The sequence below is a fragment of the Passer montanus genome, unplaced genomic scaffold (assembly GCF_014805655.1).
Source record: "Passer montanus isolate IOZ18808 unplaced genomic scaffold, ASM1480565v1 scaffold37, whole genome shotgun sequence".
Taxonomy (NCBI): domain Eukaryota; kingdom Metazoa; phylum Chordata; class Aves; order Passeriformes; family Passeridae; genus Passer; species Passer montanus.
In genome coordinates this window covers 4,691,912-4,714,290 of record NW_024368485.1, presented here as the reverse complement: position 1 = coordinate 4,714,290, position 22,379 = coordinate 4,691,912, and the positions used below count along the sequence as shown (strand labels likewise).

Sequence of the window (22,379 nt, the reverse complement as noted above, 5' to 3'; positions counted from 1 at the left end):
TAATTTTTTCATTAGGTGTGTATACATTATGGCAGTGCCCTTCCCACTCCATTAAAATATTTTTAGTAAGCACATAAAAAGGGTTAATCTGAAATAAGTCAGAGCAGAAATTGAACTGTGGGGTATTGATAAAATAGTTCAGTATGAGGCATCTGCTTTGTAGGTAATGCTGTGAAGGGGAGATGTTAATACTTTTAAGCAGAAACTGTAGTTAACTCCTGATTGAGAGAAGACATTTTTAATTACAGGCAAAATGACAGCTCCTCATTAAACATTTGAAGGAAGTGCAGGTTCCCTCCTGCCAAATGGCAGCTCCTGCTCAGACAGAAAAAGCCCAAAGTAAAATAGGTACTTTTAAATAGCAACAATTCTGCAAGAAATTCAGCTGCCATCAGGACTGTATTAAACACAGGTGACACAAAATAGGAAATTGACTCTATTTGTCTCCAGAAACTGTACTGAAGGTACAGAAAACAAAGGAAGCATTCAAGCTCTCCCCTGTGTACTGATGATCTCCATTTATTGGAAACTCTACCAAATCCTGTGCACACCCACCTGCACTCCCCACCCTGTGGAACATGGGGCTGGGGAAGCACTGCAGAACAACTGCACTGTGTCTGTGTGGGCTCACATCCAGGAGGAATATTTCCTCATCATTCATCCAAAAGGAACAGCCATCCCAGAGGTTCTGGTTCAGCAAAAGTGAATTAACTTGGCTCAGAGGGAGGTGAGGTGTTTGAGATCCCTGCACATGGAGCAGCACTTGCACAAGAACACACACGAGCTGGGCTGAACCCATGGAGATCCACTCTGGGAATGCACAGAGTCACCTGGGCTTTGCCTCTTGCTTACTTTTATTTAGGAGGTGGAGAGCTGGCAGAACTGGTAGTGAAAAGAATGCAGTTTTTATTGCATCTGTACCATTCCTGATTGTTGCATTTATTTGTGTTTTGGGGCTGAAATACAGATCTTCCCTGGCTTTTAACAGCCTTTGGATACAAAAGAAGGGAAGCTTTGCACTGGGAGGTGCAAGCAGTGTCTGTTTTGCCCTGTGACAGACACCAGCTCCCTTGGGAATGCTGACTAAACAAACCAGAACTGCCAGCAGCTCTGAGCTGCAAATACTCACAGACTTCCTCCCATGCCCCTTAATCCTGGCTCAGCACAGCAGCCTCTCCTGCAAAGCCAGGAAGAGCAGCAAACAGCCAAGATGCATTATCCATATTCATGTTCTCCAGCAGTGGTCGTTCTCCAGATATAAAAGTGTTCAATGCAAATTTTTACTTCCAGAATAAACTGCAATTTTTCATGCATTTCCAGAATGGGAATTGTCACTGTTCTACTAGGTCAGCTTGAGTTTGCATTTTAATTACAGCAAGCATTCATCAGGGTCTTCATGAAGGCCTCCACCCCTCAAACACCCTCCAGGCTCATGGATCTTCACCCCCATGAGGCGCTGAAATAGCTTTTAAAAAAAAAGTTGAACCACCAGTCTTATGAAGTTAAACATGAGGGGAAAAAAAATGAAAAGCATTTATTTGTGAATGAACAATATCTTTGAAAAATATTGCACCGTAAGAAATGTTGTTCTGGTGATCTGAGGGCTTTCTTGTCTGAGGTTTTTGGTATCAGCTAATCTAAGCATTCCTAAAAATACATTAATAAGTATTGCAGCAGGAAACTCGTCAGGACAAAATTGTCATCAATAATGACAAAAATTGCACAGCCAGATATTTATTTATGAAGCTCTCTGAAATATTTTCCAGATATATGTGAATTTTAGGTCTATTTTCCTAAAGCTTTTAACACTGCCAGAGAGAAAAAAAATCATTATGTTTAGCTGGGAACAGCCCACCATTTATTTATATTTTAAATTTTGTTTCAAGATATCATCTCTACTAATCACATTGTAGAAAGCCACACTGTGTGTCCTAATGCCATTATTCAATTAAATTGCCAGTGCACCCCAGCCAAGGAGACTCTCCCAGCAGTGAGATTAGTGCAGTTCTTCTGCCAGAAAAGCTGCAGGGTTCTGAGGGCTTTGCCAGGAACTGATTTCTTTGGACAGCAGGTGACAAGTACATGGTGAAGCCACTGCAGTTAAGCCACAGAGAGACATTTCTGCTCTGGATACCTGTCCAACATCCAATGCTCCACTCCACTCAGATGCCAGGCTGTGATTTCATCCCAAAAGCACCTCCTGAGCAAGAGCTGCGTTTGCAGTCCTCCTACTGCAATTACAATTATGGTACAAACCAAGGCCTTGAACAGCAATCAAATTCAATTGTAAGAGGAGCCCCAACACTGCAGCCCTGTAGCTGCTGAAACAGCCAACATTTAAGGTGCATCTCCCAGTGACCCAGCAATACAGCCGAGTTCAGAGCTGTACTGACCTGGCCGTCCGAGTCGAAGGCCAGGCAGGCGACGCCGTGCGTGTGCGCATCCTTCAGGACAGACACGGTCTGGACTCGGTAGGAATCCCAGATGCAAATGTAGGGATCCTTCCCAACCTGCCCTGTGGCTACCAACGTTTTATCCGGGTGAACTGCAAGGCTGCAAACAACACAATTCTGTTATAACACACTTTGGGAATGATCACAGCAGCTGTCTTCAAAGCTCAGTCGATTCTGGTATTTACTTAAAATGTTTTGCTGGGACTGACATGGTGAGTGCAGAATACAATTTATCATGTAATAATATTTTAAGTAGAAAAAGGAAAAGCATAATCAGAGAATTTTTAAATACTTTTGATTGATAAGCTGATTGAACACAGACTCTGATCTTAGTCTTTCACAGGTTTGTAATGGATGATTTTCTGCTAATTATCCTTTTTTGCACATCAGCTCAAATATTCTGAAATATGGACCAGTGGCTGAATAATGACATTTTTTACTATGAGAAATACACACAAGAAATCCTCTCATCTTCAAATGTTTTAACACAGCAATCTCAGAAGAGACACAGAAGTAAATTGTTTCACCAGAATCAATCCATATGTCTTTTCACAACCCTTCAGATATTAAAATAAGAATAAAACCTCTCTGCAAAGTCATATGAATACAAAGGCACTTTTACACAGTTACCCAGGAAACAAATTTGAACAATGGCTGAGCATGTGAGCTACACATGACAAAAGAAAACATCCTATTAATAAACTGGTGCTCACCAGGTGGCTGAAGGGACCTGAACACTTTTGCTATCCCAAGAACAGATAAAATTAATTATTATGAAAAGTCAATCAAAAAGCTTAAAGTTTTGTAAACATATGCATTTAATGGAAGAAGAACAATTGTAGTGCAATGTAACTGTTTTATCTCCCCTGCCCATTCCTCCTTTCCTCCCCAGGCTAGAGTTGTACATTATATTGTGTGGCAGCTAATTCACCTCAATTCTACACCTATACAGACAAGAAAAGGTGGCACCACAAACTTAAGGTGTGGTGGCTGTAATTAAGTTAGAACACTTTTCTTCAAGAACCAGAAGGAAAAGATTAATTGGGCTCATCTCCCTCACTGCTAGAGCAGAACTTAATTACACGTGCCACCATTTAGCACAGAGCAGCTCTCACACACCAGAGCCTCCTCTTGGGTTAAGAGCACAAACACATTTCCTAAACATCAACATGTCTGTACTGAATGTCTCTGGTATTTGTTTTATCCTTTCTGATGCATGAAGTCAGCCAGTGGGGGAACTAAAATTAGGGAATAATATCAATTTTTGGCACCTAAATTAGCAGTCTGATTTCCCAGCCCCGCTGAGGACATTCATCTCCTGCCACCAGCCTTTCCAATGTACTCCCCTGCCCACGTTCAGTCTGGCTGTTAGATAACCAAGGGCTTATTTTTGGCAGACAGAGCAGTGGGTTAGAGGAAGGAAATGAAGCCAAATTTCAAGAACAACTCTTGGTGACTGTTTATTACCTACATATGACTTACATGTTTGATGTGTGTTCAACCATAAAAAAACCTGTTTTACAGAGGTCACATGCTGTCTTCAGGGTGTAAGATTTCCATGCCCTTCTCTGCCTCCTTAAATGGGAATCAACTCAATTGGCTGTGTTTTGAACTGTAGGGATGCCTTTTCTAAGCAAACATCCCATAACTGCACCATTTGCAATGAAACCACATCGATATTGGCACCACTGGAAGACACTGAAACACTGTTATGTTATATTATATGGAAATATGATTAGAAGAGACAAGGCATTCAAACAACAGGAATTTATGGTATAGAAAACACATTATTACAGAATTCCTATTCCTTCTACAGTGAGGACAAGATGTAAGCAGGGTGGGGAGAAGAAATTTCCCAAAAAAAAACTTCTCTCTTTTCCAGGTCTGAGGGAAAAGGACACAAACTCCCTCTTGCTAAGGAGCTGGGATGCAAACAAGGGATCAAAGCAGCAGCAGGTGCTGCTGGTGCTGCCCACTGGCCCTGGCAGCCACTTCCCCACACAACAAGAACTTCTCTCTGTGGCAGCAGCAACAGGAGCAGCTGCACACACAGGGAAAGAGGCAGAGATCACTGCTTTGGGAGTGCCCATTCCCTTCCTTCCAGGGAAGGCAAAGAAAGCAATGGGATTCCTGGCTAAATGCATTTGTGTAAGTTCCAAAGGACTCTGGCAGAGCTGCAAACACCTCTTTAACCCAAGTGCCTCCAAAGGCACTTCCACACAAACGATCCATTCAGGATGAACCAATAAAGATCAGGCAGTATTTTAACATTATATCTCATTAATAAAAAGGTTTGTTAGGGAAAAGATCTTTCAGAGAACATTTCCTTTTCCTTCCCTTCAAAAATCAACAAGCCTGAATCTAAGCATCCAAGGCTGGAACTGTGTTAATTTAGGATAATTAAAGATGCCAGACACGTGTTTCAGCAGGGTCTGATGAAATGCTCTATAAAAGTCATTAGTGGATCCATCTGGTCTGGGGGCCTTGCCAGATGGGAAACTCATACTACCTCCACAATTTCTTTTGCAATAATATCCTGCTCCAAGATTATTTTTTTAATAACACATTAGCAGTCCAATGGACTAAAAGTATTTGTTTCTTGTCTACATCGTATTTCTGTCTATATTGCTTTCTGTAACAGGTTCCATACACTTGTAAACAGAGTAGGGATCTGAAGTTCCAAGACAGAGCTGAGTAGAAAAGTCTAGATGTGGCTCAAGCCTCAAAAGGAGTTACAGAGAAGGCAGAGGTGCTCTTTTCACATGGATGCACAGGGACAGGACAAAGGCAAGAAACACGAGCTGCTTTGTGGGAAACATTGTCTGGATACAAGGAAAACATTCCTCACCAGAAAAACTAAAGATCAGGATAGTTGCCTAGAGAAGTGGTAGAGTTCCCCCCACTGGAAACAGTTCAGAACTTAATTGGCTTGACAGGACCCCAAATAACCACATCTAAGGCTGTGCTCTGGAGAGAAAGTTGGATTGGGTGATCTCTGGAGGCCCCTTCGAAACCAGAGCTTTCTATGGCTCCAAATACCAAAATACACCAAGAAAGTCCAAAGGAATAAAAGTAAAAATGCATTTTGGCTCACAGCAGTTAACTTGCATTAGATAATTGCTCCCTGATGCTGCAAAAACAAGCACTTGTGTTATCTTTAATACAGGCATACAGAATTGAGGGAAACCTTGAAATGGGAGTATCAGATGTGAGACAGAGGTTTAAATCTCACTACTCTGGGTCTTTTAAAATCTATCAGTGCACTACCCTATTTATCAGATAGGCAAAACACTTTTTCACTGCAGTAATGAAAATCTGAACATTTGTTTTTGTAGTTTTGGTGCACAATTTGTATTTTCCATTTCAAATGCCATATTAATTTGAATCTTTCTATAATCATCCTATCAACAATTCATTGTTCATACAAACCAAAGCTGGTTTCCAGAACATCCCACCTGACAAAAAAGAAGCTGCTCTTTGAAAAGGAAGCAAACACCTGCAGCTCTGAATGAAATCACTCTCAGGTGGACTGCCACCAGCTCTTGACAAAATAATTCCTCCCAAATGCTGGGATGTTTTGCAATTTAAAGCAGTATGCAAATTTGATGCTAATCTAAAATAACTCCAGATAGTTAGACACTGATCAATTAATCTCTACTTCAAATCCATCCAGTTTTAAATTTGGAGTAACATTTCCTGTTTAGACAAACCTTTACAGAATTCTGCAGTTTTCTGTGACAGTGCCAGATCATGTCAATGGAGACTTGGGGAGAGGCAGATACTGTCTGTATCCTACCAACTCTCTGCAGGAAGTCTCTTTTCACGATGAAAGAGTTGATGTTTCTTGTTAAAAACCATCTACAAACCCCACAGTTTAGCAGAACAGAGAACACACCAGGTTCTTCTTCAGAATTTAGGTCAAACTTGTGAAGTACTCAGGGCACAGACTCTGCTACACTTGAACAATGGACATATTAGACAACAATTTTTCTTCCTCCGTAACAATATCTCTGAAACAGACTCTGCTACACTTGAACAATGGACATATTAGACAATAACAATTTTTCTTCCTCTGTAACAATATCTCTGAAGAAACAATATTTCCAAGAAGCTCCGAGCACATCCCAAAATAGCCACAATGTGCCAGCAGGTATTTTCTCCTTTGTTGCCTCCTCCTGCTCCTGGCAGGACGCTTCCAGGCTCCTGGCAGGCCAGCAGCACATGGGAACACCAGGGAGCTTCTGCACTGTACTGCTCACACAGTGCTAAGGACAGAGCTGTCCTCACATGGCAGCAAAGAACACAAACACTCACTCAGCAATTCCCCATTTCACAGAGCAAAAGGAGTTTCTTTCCTCAGTTGTGGGGTCAAAAGGGAACTCACTGTACAGACAGAGCTATTTTAGCAGCAAAATAAGGCAGGTTGCAGCCTGATCCCTGTTTCTGAACACAGCACAAAACATCATCAAGCCCCTTTGAAAGGAAGAATGCAAAGACCAGCAGTAAATGGAAGCAAATGCAGAGCGCTTCAGGAGCAAGGGAATATCAGAAAACGAAAAGGAGCCAGAAAAAGGGAAAAGGAACAAGGCAACAACAAAACAACCTGCACAAACCCCTCCAGATCTGTAAAAATGGAGAGAACATTAAGTAGAAAACTGCTGCAATCTGACAGGCTAATCCTACATCTAATCCCCGTAAAAGAGTTGTGAAACACTAACACCACAACCACGTTTTGAGGAAAATCCAGGAGATTGTTGCTCGTGCACAATCACAGCTCCCAGCATTTGCCCCCTCCAGCCCAAGCCTGAGACCTGCAGAGCTGGCAGGCAGATCACACACCACAATAACCAATTTTATTTGGCATGTACCATAGGGCAGGTGAGGGAGGCTTTGGGAGGGCATTCCAGGAGTGTGGAACAAATGGAAGAACAGATCTGTCAGCCCTGAGACTCAGAGACCCTCTGTGTGCACATATGTGCATGTATAATACAGTTGATACACTCACTCATACAAGTGAATTGCTTTTTTTACACATCTGAACATATAGCTCTAATGATACTTTTAAATATCCTAAATATTGCCACATGCTTCTTGCAAACAACTCGAGTACAGAGCATATTTATCCTAACAAAATAAAAACATAAATGCTGATAAAAATACTGCAATGGCAACATTTTAATTTACTGGCTTGATTGCTACATAGCAATATCTTGTTTTTATATATATATCAGAGAACAGTATATGTGTACAGAATTATGGGCTTTTTAAAAATAATTTAGGCATTTTTTAGGTCCAGGCTCTTACTAAGTGCTGGCTTTCCCTCCATGCTGTCAGTGTAGGAAGAAGAGTGATACAGACACAGGTTCTAGCATTTACTCATCACTCTGCATCAGCTCCCTACTTCAAGAAGCCAGGCTGCCTCTGAGCCACAATTCCAGTGGCCTGTCCCAGCCAGCTCCCATCTGCTGCTCTGAGGAAGCAAACACCCCCAGACCAAATGAAGTCAGACTTCAGAGTGCCTGGAATCACTGTCTTGGGCTGGGCCACAAACTGAGCCCAAACTGAATAACTTATGAAGTGGATGTGCAGCTCAGAGCTAATAAAGGTCCTGGAAACACACACAGGAACAGCTGCTGTTCAGCTCGAGCACACTTAGAGTGTCCTGGGAATCCTGGGAGCATCTTGACAGGGGTTTTATTTGGTGACAGAAGCACACAAAGTTAAAACCATTCCTGCCACTCTTTATCCTTGGAAAGGTCCTGCTGACCTGCTCCTTGTGCCAGTGTTTGTTATTCAAGCCCATGGAGTTATTCCACCACATGGCAAAAAGGTTTGTTCAGCTGCCCAAGGCTTATCAGAACTCCTGAATGATCAGGTCCCAAAGGCCTGAGCATGGCAGCACATGGAATTTCTCATGGCACCATGGAGCTACAGAGGGATCAGAGTCAGGCCAGAAGTAAAAAGTAAATGGCTTTTGAACACATGATTAAAATTTCCCCAATAACAGAAGGTGAAAGATGCAAAAGAAAAAAGAAAAACTGTTAAAATGTAATGCTTTGAGCAAAAGCATTCTGCACTTTAATTAAGACCAGCTCTGATTTACACTTGTATGCATCTGTACAGAGAGAAATACTGGGCAGATTCCCAAATGAAAAGGGAACAGCAGCACAGCAGGGTCCTGCAGCATTGAGGCTCCTCCTCACACACGGCTCAAGTTCTCTAATTATTTCCTAGGATAACTGATGGATATTTTGTAACTCTTGAGCTTCTCCCAGTGAAAAGCAATCCTAGGAGATTTTATCCAAAGTCTGCATTATGACACTGAAAACTAAGCAAAAATAACTGTTCACGTCCTCATGAATTGTGGGTTTCAAGTAACAACTGACTGGAGAAAATATCCAGTATTTCTTATGATCCACACTACCCCATAGATCCCTGCTGTGGAACTCTGGAATTCAACCACAATATTCCAGTTTTCCCATGCATGCTCAGGGTTCCCATTTGAGTCTAATGATATTTGCATTCATGATGATGAACCAAACACTTGTTTTGATGGCCAAAGCAGTTGTAAATAAATACCCAAAACAGATATACATGACACCATCTCTATCTAAACATTGTGATTTGATGCAGTCAATAAAATGGATCTGAGTCTGTTATTTGTAAAAAAAAAAAAAGTCTACTAGAATTGGAGACTAAAAAGAAAGGGTTGGGAAAGAGCAAGAACTGTACTTGGGTCAGCATTGTATTTGTCCCTGCCCTACTCTATGCTTATGATACTTTATAGACAATGTAACACATTCTGTAATAAAATACACAATAAAGCAGCAAATAGATATTGGTATGTGATGATGAGATAAAAACACCGATTTAAATGCTATCAGTGATTTCTCAATACATGGAAAGCTAATGAAACACTGCTGTAAATCCAGTGCTGCTCAACAGGAACCAGCAAAACTCCTGTGTTCATCTGGTAAAAGGAATTTGAAGGCCAGTCTGAACGCCGTGATTGAAAATATAAAATTCATACATCAGATAAAGCCTGGAAGTGAAGAAATCAGTCACATGTTGGAGCTTCCTTCATTTCCTGTGTTCACCTTATTCCAGGCTGACTGTGGAAACACCAGAACCAAACGCAACCAAACCAGAACACAAACCAGGTACAGCTGCTGGCAGTGAAACCCTTTCTTTTTCTCTTTTCATCACTCTCAAGGGCTGAACTGAAAACGGCCTGAATGTCGCTGTGCCTGTCCCACTAAGGCAGGGATGTGACATCATTCAGGCAAAGATTAAGCCACAGCTCTACAACTGGTGGTCCCAGCGAACAGGAAATCTGAGCACTAATTAATTGCCCACATGCAGTAATTAATGAACTGCCCGCAGCATGGCGATTGGTGCAGATGGCACGAGGCATTCCCAGGGGGGGATTCTCCTGTTCCCTGCAGAGGCTGACTCAGACACAACTGCTTTGGCATTTCCTCCATCTACTCTGCTTTCTGTATAGCCAACAGCCAGCACTGAGTATGGGTATAACTATGCAGATCACAGTCTGGATCAAAACATTTGCAGCTAAAAAAGAAGAGAGGGAAAACGGGAAGAAAATTTTGGAAACAGGACAGACAAAAGACAGAGCTGACAAAAAGAGGAATCATGGGGGAGCTGCAAAATGAATATAGAAGACGTGATAAAAATAACCAAAAAGCCCAGAGAACAGCCAAGGAGAAATAGGAAATACTGCAGAGAACAAGGGAAAAAACCCAGCCATTGTCACAACTTGCCTGGATCACTCCCACTTTCATTTTTAGTTTAAGAGATTTCATTTCATCCTCTTGAAAATCCCCAGGTATACTCACATCTTGGACAAATTGTGTGGTCTAACAAAACTCCCAGGCTGTTGCTAAAAAATTCACACAGGGATAATAATACTGTTTGCATAGGTTTGCCCTCACCTGATTATCAGAAATAAGGATTTTAAACCTGGACAAAGTGTTCCTTCTTCAAGGGCAACAAACACACAGCTGCATCCTATTTGAGCCTTTTTCTCATGGCTGTCCTGCCCCACAATATTTAATGGCAAGGAGAAGAGGAAGGGTTTGATTCCATGGTGTATCAAACCAACACACACTGAGCTGCATTTCACAGGTCAGAAGCAGATCATTCTTTGTACACTGAATGCCTACAGGAATGATAAATGTGGCAATATTAGATATGGCTGGTAAAAAGTGTTCATTTTTAGACCCCTTAGGATAGTGGGAGCTTTCAGTGCTACTAAGAATGCCTTTTTCTTGTGATCTCACAGGAATGCAAACCCAAGACCAACAACTGTTCTCAAAGACAGTGTATTTCTGTTTTAGAGGTTGAAAATCAGTAGAAACAGGAAAGAAATAGAAAGTTCTTATATGAGTATGTGGAAATCCCGCTCTCTGTTTGGCCAAGCTGAAGTGAATAACAGCAAACATCAACTGGGGCAGAAACCACTGCAGAACAAATAGGAGCCATATGTAACATCAGAATGGTTTGTTCTTTAAACTTCCAGTCACAGTGGACCAGCAGCAAAGTCATGAGTTTTCACTTCTATGAACACTCTTGCCAGGCTTCTGAAGTTCTGCTTCACCAGTTAATTACACAGAACACAAATACAAACACTACTCCTAAAAATTCAAACACTGTTTATAACAAGTACTTATTATAATTCCATTTTCCTTTTTTCTAACAAATTCAGACAAGAAAGGTTTCTCTACAGTTATCCACAAAATAGTTTTATTTTTCTGAGAAGGGCACTCACTAAAATAAGTGTGACTTTTATTACCTTGCTTTACATTGTATGACACAGCCTGAGTATTCTAAGTATCAGGTGTCTCTTTTGTGTGAGACAGATTAAACTAAACCTCTGTTAAACTTCTCAGATGACAGAATTTACCTGGTTCCCCAGGGCCTGTTCTAGCTGCAAGACCTTACCCAGCTATAGCTTATTACTAAACAAAAAGCAGCTAAGCACCATTGCTATTAGAGCAAACACAGAGAGAATTTCAAATCAAAACCAACACCTTGATTTCACCATGCTCTGCTGTCCTGTTGATGACAGAGTTATGCAGCACCATGGCAAAACCAACAAATAATTCACCAACAGCATACAAATACTCTGCACACAAAACCCCAGAAACATAAACAGGAAAACACCACAGCAACACACTCAGAATTTAATGCTGATTGAAGACTCTCACTGCTTCCCTTTCAGCCGTCTCTCCTTTCCACCACAGGCTTTGTCACTTTGGTTGTTTTAAAAAGCCTAAAAAAGTAACAGAAACACTCACCAAGGCTCCGGAGCAGCTTTGGGGAGGGCAGTTTAACAACTGAATCCGACTCCCTCCCCACCCCAGCTGGCCCCGGTTGTTACAAAGGCGGCCGGGCAAGCCCAGGTGCAGGGACTTCCATTGCTCATTGCTCGGGCCAGGCTGCTACTCCCAAATTAAATTCAGGTGAAACGCTCGCCTGAGAACAATCTGTGCTTAACAGGTGGCAGACAACAGAACATTCCACAGCACAGAGCTGCTTTTTATCAGAACAAAAGCAAAGACTCAAGTTCACATCAATTTGATACCACACAATTCATTCTCCAGCCGAGGTTTTTTTCCCAGTGGAATCTCTGTGATGTCTAAGCCAGGGATGTTACACTAAACATCTCATACATCTGGGGTGTTTGCTTGGCTGAGTGGAGATTTCTGAATGTCTACAGAAAGGAAGCTCATTTTGAAGCTTTTTCCTGAAAGAAAATCCTTGTTAGTCACAAATAAGCAAAGGACACACTTCTAATGGGAGCTTGGCTCATGGCGCTGCCCGCAGATATTTGAAATGTGTCCAAAACTCAGCTGCTCACACTGAAGGATGATGTGAATTTTGCTCCACTTGTGAAAATACACCTAAATACTCTCAACTCACGTCTTTAAAAAATCACCACCAAGGCACACCTTCCTTCACTCAGCACATACAAATATTGCTGATTCATCTTTACAGAAATTACTAAAATAGCAGGAAACTGTTATCCTTTGTGTAAAACCCCAAAAGTCTGTGAATTAAATAAGCTGCACCTGTATCTAGTGGAAGGCAGAAATTCACCCCGGTCATTTTTAGAAGTTAATAGTATACAGAAATTATAATCAGGAAAAAGCTTTATTTTAATTTTTTCTGTGTTTCTTGGTTCATTGATTATGTGAAAAACAATAGTTCTAGGATGCTTAATTGTCAAATCAGCTTGGTATAGTCACTTAAAAATGTTTTAATTATTCCACTTTTAATTTCTTTTTAACACTTAGTGTTTTCCTGTGATGTTGTTGAATATTTCATCGAATTCATGTACTGCCATGTTTTGTAAGTATTTTATTTGATTTTATTTTTAAAATATATTAAACTAAGGAGAAAATAAGGGAATGACTTTATTAGTTACTTAGAAGTGAAGTTCACCCCAGTGTGGAGAGCCATACAAAAGCAGGCTGCCTGAGCAGTTAGAAAGTCCATTTTAGTATTCCATCAATCCAGTGTCCAATGAAGTAAAAGAAAGAAGCAGCTTCAAATGTAAACATTAGTAATAATTGCACAAGCCAAACTAAAATATTCCTTTGCCTTCTGGAATCTCACAAAGGCTGTGCAAGCTCTAGATCTGTATTTTTTCAGACTCGTGGATATGAGCAGCACTTTCAGATGAGAAGCTGTAATTCATCAGGACTAGAAAATCAAATTACTTCTTAGACTTCTACAATAGAAAATCTCACTCTGGAGAGTCCAAGCAGCAGAGTTAATACCAACATGCCAAGTGCCTCAGACATCCCCTGTCTCTGCTACAGCTACTGAAGTGAAATAAATCAAAATGCTCTTTTCCCCAGCGTTGTTTGCACAATCATAATATTTTAAGTGCATATTAAAATGTAGGATTTGAACACAATAAATTCAGCTAACTCAGGTTACTGCCCAGGGCCTGTGGGACACACCCCAGGGTAGTGTTGTTGGAATTTTGTACTGCAAACCAGCTCCTGAGCTGATCTGGGGATTCAGATCTTTTGTTGTGCTCCCAATATAGGCAAGCAGATCAAATGGGAAGCAGAATTAATTTAGGTAAGGGTGCATTGGAGGAATTCCCAGATTTGCCATAGCAGGAAGAATAAAACTGAGGAGAGTTCCATGCCAGTAGTACCTAAGTTTGCTGGTTTAAATTATCTATATTACAGTCTGCAGTGCTGATACACTTGCAGCTCAGCTGAAATCACAGCTGTCAGTATTTTCTGATCAGATTTGTATTACTGAAAGCAAAAGATTAATAGAGATGACTGGGACACATTATCCACATTCTGCTCTCTCTTGCAAAAATATCAGACGAGTTGAGAAACAACCAGAATTTTAATGCATGTTAATTTGAGCAATGCATTTTGCATACATTTGCTTTTATTTTTGTATTCTGCAGGCAGCTGGAATAAGTAAAAAAAGATCTGTAATCATCTCAGAATTAGAAAAAAAAAGTTGAAAGCCAAAGCTTTATTCTATATTCATCATTTAAATATTAAAATAGTAAGATTATATACTTTGGCTTTCCTGATCTTATAACAAAGCCATAAACATATCTAGAAGTGTTTTCACTTTTACTTTGGAAATGAGATTCATAACGTGACTGGAACACAGCTTAAAAAATATCGTTTTGTTTAACATGGTATTAAATAATAGTAACTTTTTCATTTATTTAGAAAATTACTGAAATGATTGCACTTCTGTGTAATTCTGTGACATTCAAGTTATCTTATTTGGCTGAAAACAGTGCTCACTGAATGGGACTTTTAACTTTTTCTAATCTATCCAGACCAGGTCCAACAGGATGTCAGGCCTTATCAGTATTTTACAACCTCCAGGTACAGTTCATAAAACCCCCATAGAACCTGGAGACTGGCATGTGTTTTCTAACACTTCCTCTTTTAAACTTCCTTCACTTGGAGATGTAGGTTTAGGAAGAGGAGCCTTTGTAGGTTTTCATTTAATGCCTTTTCAGGTAATACCCACATGTGAGTCCCAGTTCTTCCCAGGCAGGTGGAAATGGCTTGTTCCATGGAAAATTGTCTCTCTTAGGTTTCAGGTGAGTGTTCTGGGAACAATCCAGTCCTTTCTTCAGAACAAACACCTCCACTGATGAATTTAATTGTCCTCAGCCTCTCAGGGGAGAAGCCACAACATAAATATGGATTTTCATGCAGAAGGGTGAGAATGGAACAAGCAAACAAACAAAAAAGGATGCAAGAACAGAATGAAGAGGAAATAAGACAGCAAAGAAACTTCTTGCAATAATATATTATTGCAAGAATGTCTCAGAGTTAGAGAGACTGAGGCAGCCTTTAGGGGGGTGACTGTGGGGTCATGATGAAGAGCAGATTCCAGCAGCTGAGTGGGAGTTTAATTGATAACTCTGAAGTCATCTCCCTGAAGGCTGGTGAGAAGCATTCATCTTTATTCACTCTGTCAGCTGGGCCTTCTTGTTACAACAATGTAAGAAATAGAAATAAAATTAATTCAAGAAAAAAGGAAAAAATATTCAGTCAAACAAAGCATAACCTAAAATATAAATGAGGATTCTAATTAAGAAAAATAAAGTTTATGTTCAGAATGTATGAGATGCTGCCAAATTTTTCTCTGAACCAGATTCCTCAGGGCTTTTGCTGGTTTCTGACAGAGCTGATCAAAACCACGCTTCCATTTTCAAGGTAAGATAGGTGGAATGTGTTGCATGCTGTATGAACAACCAAGTCTGGGGAGCCCCATGTCCATGAGTAATCCAAGAATGAAACAGGAGACCAACCTACTTGTTATTCCATTGGAACTTTCCCCTTTGGGGGTGGATGCCAGAGGTACCAGTAAAGCAGTTCTACCTCAGTGACTCGAGGGAGCCAGGACAAAAACTGGAATCCAGCATGTTAGAAACAGTATGCTAACATTCCCACAGGAATAACCAGTGCAGGACATAACTGAAAATGACATTTGAAATGCCACGGTCTGTCTTCAGAAGAGAGAAATGAAGAGCTAAAAATCCCCAGGACCTCCTGAGCAGGATGCAATGTCTGATGCCCTAAATTCATGCTGACATACAGTGAAACTCTTCTGTTTTAACATATTTGGGCATGTTGTCCTAAAGGCACAGCCCAAGCCCCAGAGAACAAACCATGGTTGTGGCAATTGCTTTTTTTGGTGACTCTCATCTTTTTTTTCTTTTTAAAATTTCTGTCACATACTAGAGGGAAAAACCCCTCCTGTCACAATGCAAGACTTTTTTTTTTTTTTCTGGAAACATTTCCTAGGAGCCTAAATTTCTGCCAGCACTCAGAAAAATCTTAGATTAGATGTGCCAATATTGAACAATTCTACGTAGTCCCAACTGCTTAACAAGTCCAGGATTAAGAGCAGTCCATTCATAAATGGAATTAAGGGACATCAGTCCCCACTTCTTCCTCCAGCACAGGAAGAGGGAAGTGAAAGGGGTAATTGTGTGATGACATTTAGTCAACAATTTATTTGAAGGCCAAAAATATGAAATCTTTATATTTATACATTAATATAATACTGCATAATTATATATATATACACATATATATACACACACACTATTGATATGTATTTATGTGTATACATAAGTTTAAAAACCCAGAACACAATCCTGAAATTGGATTGATAGCAGCCTGTGACAGCTGCAGCAGATGTTCATTTTTGAGGGGCTCAGGCTGATAAAATTGTTATATCTATAGGGAGGAAGAAAACAGAAAAAAAAAAAGTGTGCAGTGCACTGTCATCCTGTGTAAAGTAACTCCTACCAAACTAAATGACAAGGTAAAAGAACATTTACCCCTAAGCAGTGGGGAGTCCCACAGATTGGAAATGAAAAACAACACATACCATGGGGGAAATGTGAAATGTAGTACCCATTCAAGTAACTATTTAATACAGCAAGACACAGGGCATTCTGAAGAGCTGACTTATTTAACAGCAGGGGATTCCTACCTCAATTAGTCTGTCCTCAGTTGAAACACTGAGTACATGGTTATTCCTAATTTAAATTCTCTTATGACCCTTTACCTGGTCCAACAGGCAACGAAAATACAATTGTGAAGTTATACTGATGTACACACAAGTGCCAAAATATTCCTTGCTCAGACAAATGCATGCTGCTTTCTCAGCTCCCTTGCAGGAAAATCATGTTTTATCTCACATAAGGCCAGCTCTCAGAGAACAAGACTCTCTGTTCAGATTTACAATATTCTTAAAATAGGCCTTTACAGAAATAAATAGCTGTCGCCCATCTCCCATGCAGATCTGAGATCTCCTCACATGCCTAGTCACACTCGTGTATCCACCAGGCTCTGGAAAGTTAAAGATCCACACGCTGGCTCCCATCAGAGCACTCAAACAAGCCCTGGAAATTCAAGTATTTTCTAGAAATTTTAGACATGGAAGATTAGTTTACTTCCAAGCTTCTAAAATCCATCTGTGTAACAGAGCAATTCATATGTTCGCTCATAAGGCAGTGCCCACGGAGTCATCACCATGGCTGGAAAGCAAAATTATGTCTGTGGTAACTCCACAGCAAGGGAAGAGAAACAGCAAAAAGTGAAGACACAGTCTGGGAATTTAGCAAGTTCTCTGAATCAGATAGCTTCCCTTCTGTGCTGGCTACAAAATGGATAGCTGGGGAAAAACATGAAGGGAAAAGGTTCAGAACCTCTGTTTAGTGTTATTTTAGGCAACAAACTGGGTAGAGGCTTGAGGAAAGCTGTCCTTGCATGTGGAAAAAGCTCAGGTCCTGAACCCTGAGGCCTCAAGGAGCACCACAGCCAGGCAATGGAAAGAATCCACACAAATACCTGACACGCTGTTCAAAGCCCACGAGCCACACCCAAATCCAGCTCAACAATAACTTGTCACATTTATGGGATTGCTTTGCAGTCACTTCAAAACAAACTCTTATCAAATGTCAATACAGCAAGTTTCAAATAGACAGTTATGCCATGCTGTTAAATCAATGTTTCCATAAGGAAAACCTTCAGTATTAAATTTCTGAAGAAGCAGAGTGTCACTGGAAGTGCTCACCAACCTTCCTGTTCCACTGAAAGACTCATCAGGCATTTTGGAAAGATGCTCACAAACCATTTTAACCTCTGTCCTTCCACAGAACCAGCTGCACTAGGCACCCTCAGAATACAGGACCCTCCCTAGTACTCAAAACATGTCTTTTAATGCAATTTAAGATTTTTAATTATCCAACCAGTTGTTAATTTTACCTGTGTTTTAATGGATGTGCAGCCAGTCACAGACACAAACAGGAGAGAGTGGTGTGAAGTTATGACACCACCAAAATCCATGACATACTGTATTTAAGGGAGATTATCATGATCCAAAGAATGCCTTTTAAACTTCTGTTTTGTGAGACTAATACCAGGAGTTATATAAACAAACACGGAATTGTGCATTTCTGTGTTTTTATGTAAGCACTGTGACTCATTTTCATGCCTATTATTTTTTTTTCTCTTGGTTTCTTAGCCAACTCTTCAGAGCAGAGATTGGGAACCTGGAGTTCAGTGAAACCTCGGAGAGCTGGGCTCATCAGAGCCCTTTTTGCTGTATTTTAGGCTCAGTGCTGCAGTGGAGGCTGAAGAGTTTTGTGCCATTATGTAACTGCCTGGCAGCATGTAGCTTCAGGCAGTTATAATCTGGTTTACTGCTTGTCATTTGCTAATACTTGGGGTTTTTCTCTAGCTTATGGGCTCAGGGATGTTACAGGGGGGTTTGCCTTCCCCTTCCCAGTAGGAGAGAGAGCAGGCTCCAGCCACAGCTGCCAGGCTCGTGTGGAGAGCCCAGCACATCTCCTGCTCCTCCCATCCCCTGTGCAGCCCACGGAGCAGTGCCCTGCCCTGGCACACGGAGGGAGGGCTCTGCTGATGGCTCCTGGCACTGGAGCCGGGCTGAGCAGAACCTTGGAGCACAAGCCCCGGGTGAGATGCGGGTGGTGCTGCTCCAATCAAATCTGCTAATCGAGCACATTCAGGGGGCTGGGCAGACTTCCAGATTTAACCACACCATGGCAGGCAGCCAGGAGTGGGAATAGCAACACACCCGGTGCTGTGCAGGGACAGGGAAACGGGTCCCTGCATTGCTCACTGAACATCCTAAATTCTTTCAGAACATTAAAAATTACAAGCTGTTAAAGGAGGCTTCACATGTCCTTGATGGCAGTTCAGATATCTACTTGCTTTTCTAGTCTCTTACAGTTTTCCTGGGCAAAATATCCTTTTTCCTTCATTCTTCACCCAGGCCAGATAAGACAAAAGATGTATCACAGCTAATTCTTCAGTACAAACCTAAGGTAAGAATTACAATGGACAAGCTCTGCCTGGGAAGGGAGCAGCCAAGAGTTAGTGTGAGGGCTCCTTCATGTATCTGCCCTCTGCTCATCCTGCAAACAAAACTAAAATGGTATTTTTCATGCTGTATTTTATTTCTATCTCCATGAAATCAATCTCCTTAAAGGAGAAAAAAAAATTAAATCTGAAAATCTGATAGAAGCCATGGGAAAAGTAAATATGAAAATAAAACTAACAAAAAATACAAAGCCCTCAAAACTCTATGTTCTTGGCTAAGTTCTATTTCAAAGGAAGAAATTACTTTGTGTCTATTTTCTTAATATTGAAATTATTTATAAAATTGCTTTCTTCACAAAACTTAGCGTCCTGCCAGGGAGGACCTGAATTTATGAAAAGTGATTTTAAAAAGGATATAAGGAAAACTTAAAAGGATAAAAGAATAATTTTTAATAATCTGAACTGTCCTTGCCAGACAGGAGGTAAGATGGAAGAGAGATGAGCCTAAAGCAGATGTGAAAAATCCTTTAAAAAGTGTGTTCTTCCTCCACTTAATGGAACAGAAATAATGGGAATTAGCTCTCTTAATTTATTCTTTGCAAAAATTTTCTACCGCAATATGAAATGTCAACTTTTCATTTGAAATTAATTTGAAATATTTATTTGGAGATCTGTGACACAATTATATCACAAACTCTGTATTCCAAAGAGTCCCATATCCAAAAGAAGACCCCCAAAATTTTGAGTGCATTCTGAATGGCATGGGAAAGGAAGGGAAGGGAAGGGAAGGGAAGGGAAGGGAAGGGAAGGGAAGGGAAGGGAAGGGAAGGGAAGGGAAGGGAAGGGAAGGGAAGGGAAGGGAAGGGAAGGATTTCAATATTTTTTTTAATAAATAATTTCTAAACAAATGAGAATTCCTCAGAATCCTAGAGGGATCAGGAACCTGCTGCAGACCTACTGCTAAAATCTCATTTTGGTGCAGCCACACTTGTACATGCTCAGCACTGGTGTGACCAGGGCCAGAGGGCAGGACCCAGTGGCATCATCTCTGATCTGCTGCCAGAGAGAAGCCACAGGGAAAGCTCAGCTTTTACCTCATCACAGATTCCAGCACTGGGAGAAGCCAAAAGGTCCTTTAAGGACCTTACAAATAGTGCTCGAACACTAGAGAAATGAAAGGAAAAGTTAAAGGAATTTACATTTAACACTTTTTCTGGTCAGACAGCAGCTGACTGTGACTAACCTCCAGTTTAAGAGCTCTTAGCACACAGAGAAGGAGGCATGCTCTGCCTAGTCAGGGTGAAAGCAAAAGGGCTCCAGCCTTAACTGCAGGCAGAGCTGTAAAAAGCTGAGGGTGTATTTTGTCTTTTGTACTACAGTAAATTTCTAAAATAAACAATATCTCTTTAAAAAAACCCAGGAAATTCTTCTTCAAAAGTATGGCTCGTCTTGCCCAAAACTATTATTTTGCAGTTAATATTTACAAGTAGGTTACTACCACAGTAAATGATACCTTCAGTATTTATCTCTGCATGTGGATAACAGTTTCTGAGGATGAGGAAGTCTGTTTGGCATGAACAGATGCCCATTTTTCATGTGGAGGCATCAATATTAGTATGACTACATATAAACTGCAGTGCCAGTCAGTAATTTACATGTAGGGTTAGGCCTTGAACATTCAAGTCTGCTACAGTAATGGAGGCACTCAAAATTCCCTATAAAAATCCAGTAAAATCTTTTGCAACAAGGAGTGTTAGGCAGCCAAAATAACAGGCTTGCTGTATCACTCTGAGAGTAGCCTTTATTTTATGTTCTGTTTTAATTGCCATCATTTTAGTGTATTTCCATCCATCTGTCAGAGAAGAGAGAACAAACTCCAGTGCCAGCACCCACAGAAGTTCCAGCAATAACGTTGAGCACACCAAGGTTCATTGTGCTGCTGGAACACTTAAAAAAGCTTGACATAAACATACACTCAGCCTTTAGACCAGACCTCCCTAAAGCTTTAGAGATCTGTTCCCAGGTCTGTATATATAAATATCACCTCTGAAGGGGAATTTAAATTCAATGTGTCTCTTGGACAGCAATGCAGACAACTAAATGTTCCTGGGGTAGAAATGCACCTCATGAAAAACAAGCTGATCTTCCAAAGAGCAGTCTTTAGGTGGGAAGAAAAGGAGGCATTTTTGCTCTTTACCAAGGTTCCCAAAAACCTGAGCAGTTGGCAAGTCAGCAAAAGACCTTTTTACAGACCCAATACTTGGAGCTGTAGATTTTATTCTTTTTTAGTTTGAAATTAAGTTAACTCATATGAAAACATTTTCTGTGAGTCTTCATCTGGGTAAAGAGTGATTACACACAACTACCTGACCATCACGACTCCTGGCCATCTGAAATCAAGCCGAAATAAAACAAGTAAAAAAATTGCAGAGACTTAATACATAGGAAATGAAAGAAAAAAAAAATTAGGTTTAGACTGCTCTGGTTAAAGGCTGTAGTTAAATGATGATCATTCTCATCAACATATAGTGACAAATGCCTGCTGAGTTTCTCTCCCCTTTTAACTGATCTCAGTATTTCTAAATCACTTTCAATAAGATCCTGTAACTGTATATTCCAACACATCTGATACATTAACACAGGTAATTAAAAAACCAATTTATAGCAGGTCATGCACTGATAGAGACTTCAAACCTAAGCACAGCACAGCACTCAAGTAGAGGCAAAAGAGGCCACTGGAACTTCATGGAATAAACAGCATTTTCACCAGGTTTTCCAGCATTGAAAGCAAAGGAGGCAACAAGCTGATTAGAGGAATTTTTATGGGGAACTAATTCCTTTTATACAAAACTCATCTAACAACTTGCTGCCTCAAAGCAGTTCCCAAAACTCTGCTTCACCCCGGGTGTGCTATGTCTGTTCAGTCTGGATGGCTGGTGTAGCATCCACATAAGAAACAGGGCTGGAATTTCTGCTGTTGAAAATCTCTCCTAAAATCTCTCATTTAGGTCACTGAATCTCAGCACTCCTGTGGGGCCACCTCGGGTGTCTGAAGCCCAGGGTTAGCCCAAGCTGCAGCCAGTGCAGCTCCCATGCACTGATGATAAATAATAACCACAGTAACCTGAGCACCACTCTACAACAAACACGCTCTGTCACTATCCAAATGGTGGCAACTGAACAGAAATTAAAGTATTTTAGATCCCTTCAAATAAGCATAACCCTATGAACAGAGATATTATAACACATAATTTTAAATAAAATATTTTAAAAATATTAAAGTACAATTCAGATCTTCTGTCTCTGAGGTTTTGATTTGCATAGCTCTACAAAAGAAAAATTCCGGAATTATATGTACTGCGGTCAGCAATACAAACATTGCTTGAAGCATATTACTCCTCTTTTCCCCACAGCAGCAAGACAAGAAATCCACATCCTGACACACATCCCATCTCCTGAAACAACCCTTGTGGAGAACAGGCCAGGCCTGCAGTGGCTCCCACAGCCCAGCAAATCCCATCCCCGCTGGCGCGGCCGCGGTTTTAAT

At 40.8% G+C, this 22,379-nt stretch overlaps 1 protein-coding gene across 1 annotated transcript in view; it reads right to left on the bottom strand.

Moving 5' to 3' along the window:
* Window positions 1-22,379, bottom strand: part of EML6 (EMAP like 6) — an 87,951-nt gene that overhangs the window by 60,194 nt on the left and 5,378 nt on the right. The window contains exon 3 of the mRNA XM_039717142.1: window positions 2,394-2,553. Within this exon, the coding sequence (XP_039573076.1) occupies window positions 2,394-2,553 (160 nt within the window). The remainder of the gene's footprint in view (window positions 1-2,393; window positions 2,554-22,379) is intronic.